This window comes from Dendropsophus ebraccatus, chromosome 7 (assembly GCF_027789765.1).
Source record: "Dendropsophus ebraccatus isolate aDenEbr1 chromosome 7, aDenEbr1.pat, whole genome shotgun sequence".
NCBI classification, from domain to species: Eukaryota; Metazoa; Chordata; class Amphibia; order Anura; family Hylidae; genus Dendropsophus; species Dendropsophus ebraccatus.
This window is the reverse complement of record NC_091460.1, coordinates 24,043,283-24,053,602: the sequence shown is the minus strand read 5'-3', so window position 1 is coordinate 24,053,602 and position 10,320 is coordinate 24,043,283. Positions and strand designations below refer to the sequence as shown.

Below are 10,320 nucleotides of genomic sequence, written 5' to 3'. Positions count from 1 at the left end.
TTTGACTTAGTTAACATTGGTCTAATAGTAGGGATGTCCCTTAGAGTGTTTGGACAAGTGGATCTCTTAGTACTATGACTTTTTTTTTTTTTTCATTTAATAATTTCTGGATGAAATAAAGGTGCAATTGTATTTAACTAAAGTGTGTGATTCTGACTTTTAATAGTAATAGAAATAAAACATAATTTGAATGTGCTCATGAAATCATTTACTTAATGTGTGTAGAGGATTTTTTGTAACATCTTTCCTTTACTCTTCCCTTCCGGCTTTATCAGGACATTGTAACATTTCGGTATAAACATGCAGCCCAATATTCCTCCCCCTGAGGCCAATATGGCGAATATCTCTACAGTGACCATGTGTTTCCCTGTACTGCTCAGATAGGCCGGGATGGCACAGATCCAGACACTGCAGAACACCAGCATGCTGAAGGTGATGTACTTGGCTTCATTGTAGATATCAGGTAATGTCCTCACCAGGAAAGCTAGAACAAAGCTCACCGCTGCCAGAAACCCCATATAACCCAACATGAGGTAAAAGGCCAAGACTGACCCTTCATTACACTGAATGATGATCTTCCCAGGATAATCCAGGTTATACTCCTGATATGGAGGAGACAGTGACAACCAGATAACTGCATTCAGGATCTGAATAGATGAACAGACCAACACTACAGTATAAGGAAGCTTAACCCCCACACACTTTCTCCAGGGACTGTCAGGTCTGGTGGCCTTGAATGCTATGCAGACTATGATGGTCTTGGCCAGGACAGAAGACACGGCTACTGTGAAGAAGACCCCATAGAAGATTTGTCTCAGCATGCAGGTTATATCCACTGGGCGACCGATGAAGAGAAACACACAGAGTAAGCTGAACATGAGAGAGTTCAGGAGAATGAAGCTGAGGTTCCGGTTATTGGCTCTGACAATGGGAATGTTCCGGAATAAAGTGAATATTCCAATTATACATAAAGTTATAAGAGAGAGTAATATGGAGATGATGGAAAAGACTAAAACAACAACATCAGTCTCATAGGACAAAAACTCATCATCCCTCACAACACAATTGTTCTTCCCCTCATTCGGCCATTCATGGTCAGGACATCGCTGGCAATTCTCACTGTCTATGGATATTAAGAATATGATCTTATTCAACTATATAATATGTCATCTAGATCATCATATCAGAACCATACAGGTTTTACAAGATGCTATTTCATGTCTTAAATAGGATGGACAAATAGTCATAAAAAATGTGACAAAGGGACCATCTGGGGATTCTTAATTGAAAATATATGAACCCGTACAGCTCTGCAAGACTGTACTAATAGGTCACTAATAGGCTTTATTCGGACCAATACTCCTTGGTCGGAATAAGTGAATGGCACGCTAATGCCCGTCAGTATTTTGCTAGCATGTGTAATACACTGCACTTCAGTGGTAATGCAGTGTATTGTATCAGTGATCGGCAGCATTTCCTGCTTATAATTAGTTAATATTGGGAATGGTAAAATTTATGCTCACTAGTGATGAGCGAATACTGTTCGATCGAATAGATATTCGATCGAATAGTAAGGTATTCGATAGTATCGAATATTATCGAATAGTACGCCGAATATTTGATAAATATTCGATAAGTGTTCAAATCCCCCTTCACTGAGGTGTCATTGTGGACTTGGTGACCTCCAAGTGGTCGAATAGATGTTTTTCAATAATCCAATACTTGTTCCCATAGACTTTAATGGGATGGAATATTCGATCGAATAGTCGAACATCAGGGAGATATTCGTACGAATATCGAATATTCGAATATTTCACTATTCGCTCATCACTAATGCTCACCTCCAATTTCTTTGTTTTAGACCAAATTCTATCATCAGCTCTGGGGCACAGCAATGGGGAACTCTTGTGCCCCCCATATGCTGAATTTTAATTTTTTTGTGGACCTATCACCAAATATTGGGAGATATATAGAAGATTTGTTTTTTATGTAAAAAACAGAAAGCAATGTACCTAGTAGTACATTTGCTTTAAACCCCTTTTTAGATTGAGAGAGGGGAAAGAGAAAACAATCTACCAGAATGATTTGTAAATTCTCCTTCTGGACATGGGAGGCAGTCATAGCAACAGATGTGATATCCTTCTTGGAGAACTTTTCGGGTTCCAGGCAGACAGGGGTCACTACATCGGCCTTTAGGTATCTAGATATAAGAGAATAGATAAACCTGTTTCAAACGCATATTATTTCATTTAAATTATTCATAGACACATTTTTGTATAAAGGAAACTTAGCATTTACACCTTTGCACAACTGGGATCCCATTCTTAGAGTAAAGGACACAGAGGAACACTTGTGTTACTTTATATGAAGAGGAAATATAATAGGAATCCATCTGATAAATATTGGCAGGGGGTGGGCTTGTTTATCTGTGTTTACTTGTAAAGGACCAGTTCATAGGATTGGGAAGCATCTACATTCAGTGTCGGACTGGGCCACCGGGGGACCGGGGATTTCCCCGGTGGGCCCCGAGCAGGAGTAGGCCCCGCCCTCCAGTCAAAGGACACAGGGCTGGAGACCACATCAATGTGGTCTCCACCCAGTAAGCCCAGCGGGGCCCCCCGTGCTCCTGGGGGGTCCACTCAGCCGCCGACTGCCGCTCCTCACCCTTTTAACTGGAAGCGATCGCTTCCAGTTAAATGTGGCAGTCTTCCGATTGACAGCGCAAGAAGCCATAGGCTTCCCGCGCTGTCAATCACTCTTGGCACCGCAAGCAGCTTCTTGCTTGTGGTCACAAGCGTACCTCCGCCACCCCTGACAGATGCGCAGCTCCTGGTCCCTGGCAGCTCCGTCACCACTGAGCTCTGTGTGCGATGCGGCAGCTGGGACTTCCGGTACCTGTAGCGCATACCGGAGGTCCCAGCCACTGCGGCGCGCACAGAGCTCAGTGGTGACGGAGCTGCCAGGGACCAGGAGCTTCTCGTCTGTCGGGGAAGAGAGAAGAAGAGGCCCGCGACTGACGGGGGAGCATGGTGACAGGTGAGTTCATTGACATCAGTGACATCACTGGGCGCTATAGGGGGGATGGACATCACTGGGGGCTATAGGGGGTATGGACATCACTGGGGGCTATAGGGGGGATGGACATCACAGGGGGCTACAGGGGGGATGGACATCACTAGGGGCTATAGGGGGGATGGACAATATAAGGGGGGCTATAGGGGGGATGGCCAGCATGAGGGGGGCTATAGGGGGGATGGCAAGCATGAGTGGGGCTATAGGGGGAGATATACAGCATGAGGGGGGCTATAGGGGGGATGGACTGTATAAGGGGGCTACAGGGGTTATGGACAGCATGAGGGGGGCAACGAGGGGATGGACAGCATGAGGGGGGCTACGGGGGGATGGACAGCATGAGGGGGGCTACATGGGGGATGGAAAGCACTGGTGGCTATATGGGGGGTGAACAACATAAGGGGGGCTATAAGGGGTGGACAACATAAGAGGGCTATATGGGGGGAATGGACAACATGAAGGGGCTATAGGGGGATGGACAAGATAAGGGGGCTATAGGGTGATGGACAAGATAAGGGGGCTATAGGGGGATGGACAACATGAGGGGCTATAGGGGGGAATGGACAACATGAGGGGTCTATATGGGGGAATGGACAACATGAGGGGGCTATCTATATTGAAGAAGGACAACATGGAGGGGCTATATATATGGGGATGGACAACATAAAGGGGTCTACCTATATGGGACATGGACACTGGGGGCTATCTATATGGAGGACTGAACAAAGGACCATCTATAAGGTGTCTACACAGAGGGGACCATATACTATAAGGGATATATATATATATATATATATATATATATATACACACACACACACACATAGAGTCAGGGCTACCCACCAAATGAAGGTGTAAAGGGGCCAATACAGATGTGCAGTTAGTATAGAGATGAGGATGATGACAGAGTGAGGAGCCTAATATTGTTTGTCTGGCAGATTCTGTGGATTCGTGGCTTGGAGAAGTTCTCATAACGGCCCAGGACAGATGGAGAAGAAGAAGAAGAGGGAAGAACTCTGATCAGAGAAGATGTCCCCTGTGAGTCACCTGATATAACTGCACTGTAATGTATATGGAGTACAGAGCCTGTGTACAGTGCGTCCACCTCTATATGACTGGATGAGGTGATAGTGATCTGTGTACAGTGGATTATTCAGTAGCAGCGATGGTATTAGTCAGTATGTGGCGTTGTTAGTCAGTATGTGGCGTTGTTAGTCAGTATGTGGTGGTATTAGTCAGTAGATGGTGGTATTAGTCAGTATGTGGTGGTATTTGTCACTTGTAATCCGGTACTGTGTTTTATTGGTCTCAGTATACTGGATTTGGTCAGTAACAATATCGTAGTGATGGTTGTGGTGTGGTATAATATTTCCCCCTTGTATTCTGGTATTATTGGTATACAGGATTGGTCAGTAACAGTATGGCGGTAATATGTATGGTGATAATATTTCCCCCTTGTATACTGGTATTATTGGTAATATCACTCTCAGTATACAGTATTTGGTCAGTAACAGTATGGCAGTAATATGTGTGGGGATATTTGCTCTTTATATACTGGTGCTATTGATAGCATACAGTAGTATACAGTGTTATCATGCAAAGAAAATTGTCTTATAGCCCAATTACACAGGCCAATTATCGGTAACAAGCGCTCCTAGGAAGCCCCATGTAAAAGTGCCAGAGATCAGCTGACAAGTGAGCAAATGGCCGATAGTCGGCTGATTTGATCTTTTGTGCGGCTGTAAAAATCGTTGTTGGCCGCACATCTCTATGTATTCCTTCCCTGCTGGATAGCAATCGTTTGCAGCCCTACACTGCCCCATATCACGCCGTGTTAATGGACCCTTATTAATGTTACCATACATAAGTATAGTGGCAGAAGGGTGGGCCCCAAGAATGATTTCCCCTGGTGGGCCCAAGGACTCCAGTCCGACACTGTCTACATTCCCTAGTAGTAGTAGTTGAATTATCTCCTTTATTTCATGTTTAGGTATTAGGTAAAGACATTTCGGGAAAGTGAAGAGGGAACAAAAGATCATGAGATTTTATTTTCTATGTGTCATTAAAAAAAATAGGCTGTTTCGGCAGATAATCGCTCTGTGTAATAAAGAAAATGACCAGTGGATCTTTTAGTCTTGACCTTAAATCATCAGCCACTGATGGCGCAATATTATTTGTGTGCCTCTTCTCCTTAGATGATTGATAATGGGAAGGTGGTCCCAGGGTTGGTCTTCTGAATAACATTTTAAGTACCAGGGAAGGGCTTTATGTTAACCTACCATGTTGTGTCTCCATGCTATCATATGGGGATGAATATGCAGCTGATCATCTTCTGGAAATGATGCATCAAATCTTCCGACAGTCGTCCTGGATGTTTCTTCTTCACCTACAGTTTGTCTTGTCACCCAATTCTCAATATTTAGAGGTGTTATCCAATCTCCATTCTCATTTAACAAAGGATTTATTTCTTTTATGTGCTGTTTTAGCTTTAAAATATAAACTATAGCTGTGATAAGGGAACCAAAGAAATATCTATATATTCATCACTCACTTCATGCAGGCAACCTCCTATTTAGCTTATTGGTCAAAGCATCAACCCAGAAGGCTACTCCAATGACCCGGATAGAAACTGACTATAGTAACCAATCACAGCTCAGCTTTCATTTTACCAGAGAATGAATTGGAGCTGTGATGGGCTGCTATGGGCAGTTTACATATAGTTTATACTAGAACGTTGATTCTGAGGATTCATCAAGTTGTCAGTAGGAACAGTCTTTGTTACCACAGCAACCAATCACACACATATCTGACAGATTATTTGACAGATTTTTAAAGCCAAAGGCAGAAACAGACTGATATTTATTTGGCTTCAAAAAATCTGTCAGATATCTGAGTGTGTAAAAGTACCCTAAGGCAACTTGCTAAATGTCCTTTCAGATTCTCATCTCATTTTTGCATCCCATACTGCTAATAATAATAATAATAATAATAATAATAATAATAATAATAATAATAATTATTATTATTATTATTATTATTATTATTATTATTATTATTATTATTATTATTATTATTATTATTATTATTATGAAACAACAAGAAGCTTTTTAGGATATGTTTCCATCCCATTTTAGCCCTTTGCTGGCAGTTTGCATCTCACACCTATTAAAAGAGTTGTCCATGTAAACAGCAGTGTACTCCCGTTAGGTCAATAGACTTTAAAGTGTACCTATCATCATAAAAAAAAAACAACTTTGACATGTCATAGAGACATTTTTGATCCGTCCGATTCTGAGTGTTCAGACCTGTACTAATCATGAGAATGAACGGGTAGAGGAGAAAACTGCAGTGAGTTCTTCTCCCCTCTATGTTCAAGGGGAAAAAAAAGTCGGGCTCCAAAATTTACATCAGGAGCCTGACTAATCACATAATAGGAGAAGGAGAGGACCACGCTTATCATGGTCTTCTCCTGTCTCATTTTCATGATTGGTACTGGTCTGAACACTCTCTATGACACTCTCTGAACGTCTCTATGACATGTCAAAAGTTTTTTTTTTTATAATGACAGGTACAAATTAATGAACTGGCATAGTCAACTGGTGACTAAGTTCTGTCTATTTTCTTAACAAAACCAATAATTTTGCAGGACTTAATAATGCGTTCAAATTTGCTATTGACTCGAGCATAAAACATAAACATATTTATTTGGAAAATGGACTAATGCTTTTACTATATAGATCTACTGACATCATTTTTTAAAATAATCCTGTAAAAAATATGTTAAAGTCAGGTTTTATTAAGAAAAAAAAAAATACAGTACTTACCAAACAGGATAAAAAACAATAAGCTAGCCCACCCTGATAGACCCGTATTGTACAAAAAAAGATTAACAATAGGATCTTGTTTTTGACATGACAGAAATAGGACAGTCTGTGTCTGTCCATCCTATAAAAAATGTGGACCCTGACTGATATAGATGCACACTTATAGGTTTTAGCTACACTGCAACTTAGCACTTAGCGCTACTAAAATTACTAAAAGGGAATCTGTCAGCTTTAATTCATGTCCTAAAAAGCTGACACCCCAAGGGGACTTTAAAAAAAAAGAAGCCTCCAATAAATATTAAAATCACTCAACATTCCCATTATACAAATAAAACATGTAAAAATAAATAAATAAATACATTATATATTGTAGCGTGCATAATTGTCAGATCTATTAAAATATATCAATAATGTTCCCATACGGTGAACGGTGTAAATGGAAAAAGGGAGAAAGGACAGGAGTTTTTTGTTAAATTATACATATAAAAAAAATCATAAAAAGTGATCAAAACTTTAGATCTTCAAAATTTTTATACTAATAAAAACTAGAGATCATGGCACAAAAGAATCTCATATAGCCCCGAAGGTGAAAAAATATACGTGTCAAAATAGGGCCATTTAATTCTTAATTATTTAAAAGAAGAAAAAAAAGTTTTTGTAAAAGAAATTGTAAAACGTGTACGGTAAACAAGCATATTGTTGTGTTCAATCTGACGTATAGAAGTTATTAAGTCATTTTTTACGTAAAGGGCTATAAAGAATATTTTTGGGGTTCTGTCATACATTTCATGGTAGACTGAAAGGTATCATTACAAAGTATGCTTGATCTTAAAAAAAAAACTGCCCCATATATGGCCCTGTGGATTGAGAAATAAAAGTGAGGAGGAAAAAAAACAAAAATGTAAAAATGAAAATTGGCGCCTGGTCCTTAAGACCCTTTTGGGCTTATTCATGAAGGGGTTAATGTATACATTACATGAAAATTAATGTATTCACTGAAATACATCTGGAATGTAGAGGACTTCTAATACTCACTCTACTTTTATAGTCATGAATTGTTAAAGAATTTGACATATCATCTTTTAAAAAAATGTTCACTCGGTGCAAAGCCTGAGCCATAATATAGACGGCGGTGTAGACTTGGTAAGGAGTCATGTCTCCAGAAAAATTATACTGTTCATTAAGTTTCAGTTCCTCAGAACAGTGACGTAAAGGATGTTGATACATTAAAGCTATAAGAAAATCCTTTAATTTATTTCCTGTAAAGCAATGGAATATGGCCATCCAGATATCTTCCAGTAACCCATCAGTAGGATGGTGGGATAACTGAACAATATTGAAAAATTCTTTCCCAGTAATATTGTAAGTGGGGATTGAAAACACTAAACTGCAATTAGTAGAAACCATAAGTTCATTAGCAAATGACCATGAACTTGGAAGTATAAGAGTCTTGTTAGATATAAAATCTGCTATTTCGTACAAAAACTTTATGTAAGTCAGACTGTATGAGCCACAAATAATAATAACATCGGTAGATGATGAAGATAAAGCTGGAGGGACGTACTTGTAATTAGTCACAGATACAAAAATACTGAATTCCACGCAAATTTGATGAGATGTGAATAATTTGCTCAGTTGTTGTAGCTCTCGCTGTCCGCTGTCATCATCTGATGTGATGATCCCGATCCAATTCCAATTAAATCTCTCCAATAATTTCACAAATGCTGAATATTGCATCTTATCACTGGGGACTGTCCGGAAGAAGTTTGGATAAAGATCCTTGTCACTTAGACGAGGATCTCTTGCCCCATAACTGATCTAGAAGTGGGGGGGGGGGGGGGGGAAACAACAACATCCATGTCCATTATATGACAATTGATAAGAAAATTGGCCATTAACAACACAAAATATAGCTCAAAACAAACAGAAAAAAATCATATTAAATCAAAACATTTAAAGGGGTTTTCTCATCTCTCCTTTTTCGACAGAGATAGCAATGTATTTTTGCCTTCTCTCCATGCTAAATAATCCAGTAGCATTGGATGATAGGATGATATACTGTATGCCTATACAAACAATAACAAAGCCTCAGCTGTGTGCTACAGGGGCATCACATATATCTAATCTCATCATTACAGTTTACATATCCTTCAAAAAAACTATAATAAGGTGGTTTGAACTATATATACGTACATACATAATCAATGTAAAAATACTATATCTTGCTTAAAGACTCGGGAGGAGAAGGACACATCAACAACCAGACCGTCCCGTATGATGCCAGCCGCGGCTGTCTTGTGGCAGGAAACAGAACATATGATAGTGTACCAATCAGAAAGGAGGGGGGTGGAGACTTCCACCATATTCATGGTATTGGCTATAATTCTGATGGCTGGGTATTGTGGAGAAGGCATATTGAAAGTAGGTGGGTATATGACAGAAGAGGAGGAAGCTGAGATAAAAACATGGGATTCAAAGTGGAGGACCAAACTCAGGAGCATCAATAAGAAATCTACACTGAAAAAGTGTGTTGGCCAGGATCTAGACCCAATATTGCAGGTCATATATATGAAGGTGCCTGAACAATGGTGGGCTACATCCCATGTGGGGAATATGAAGAATTGAGCCATATAGGGACTGTGGATGTTAGAGCAACTAGCATAGAGAGGATGCTCTATGGGTGAAGAAAATATTGGCACTGAGACACTTCAGCAGGTTGGCTGAACCCATTTAAGAAAATAGGAACTACGGCACTCATTAAAATCGCATTCACGCTGGAACAAACCTTTTCCTCACTGCTCCCACCTCCCTGCAAAAGGAAGGCAACAGAGTAGAAGGGCAGGATGCAGGTATGACTGACTGCCACAGATCGGGTAGTCTAGACAAGCATGAATGAGGTTCCCCATACAACCATGAGTCTTCCTGGTTCCTGGGGTCTAAGTATTCAATGTATAAACCTTTAGACTGAGGTCTAAACCATAGAATCAATTAAATGTCAACAAGGAACGACACAACAGACGACATTACTAGGGATAATGAAAACCGTCCCATAAATCTCACCTGCCTAACACAAGAAGTGGGGAAATGCCTTAAAAACATTAAAATCCATAAGTCACTGGGCCAAGAAGGTATCCATGCTAGAGTTTTGCAAGAATTATGTACTGTGTTAGACAGACACTTATTCCTAATATTTAAAGATTCTATAATGACAGGGATTGTTCTACAGGACTGGCGCATAGCTAATGTGGTACCAATATTAAGAAGGAGTTAAAAGTGATCCTGGAAACTACAGGCCCGTAAGTCTAACATCTATAATGGGTAAAGTAATTGAGCGGTTTGTAAGAGTGATGCTATAAATATCTATCTTTAAAAAAAATGAAAACTTTACTTGATGAAGCTAAGGTAAAAAATGTAATAACAAATG

At 40.0% G+C, this 10,320-nt stretch overlaps 1 protein-coding gene across 1 annotated transcript; it reads right to left on the bottom strand.

Moving 5' to 3' along the window:
• Window positions 1–212: 212 nt before the first annotated feature.
• LOC138796503 (vomeronasal type-2 receptor 26-like) lies at window positions 213–920 on the bottom strand (the record flags this gene model as incomplete). The annotated part of the gene is made up of 1 exon (XM_069976110.1): window positions 213–920. A coding segment is annotated over one exon (708 nt), but the record flags the coding sequence as incomplete, so codon positions are not given.
• Between the last annotated feature and the right edge of the window lie 9,400 nt (window positions 921–10,320).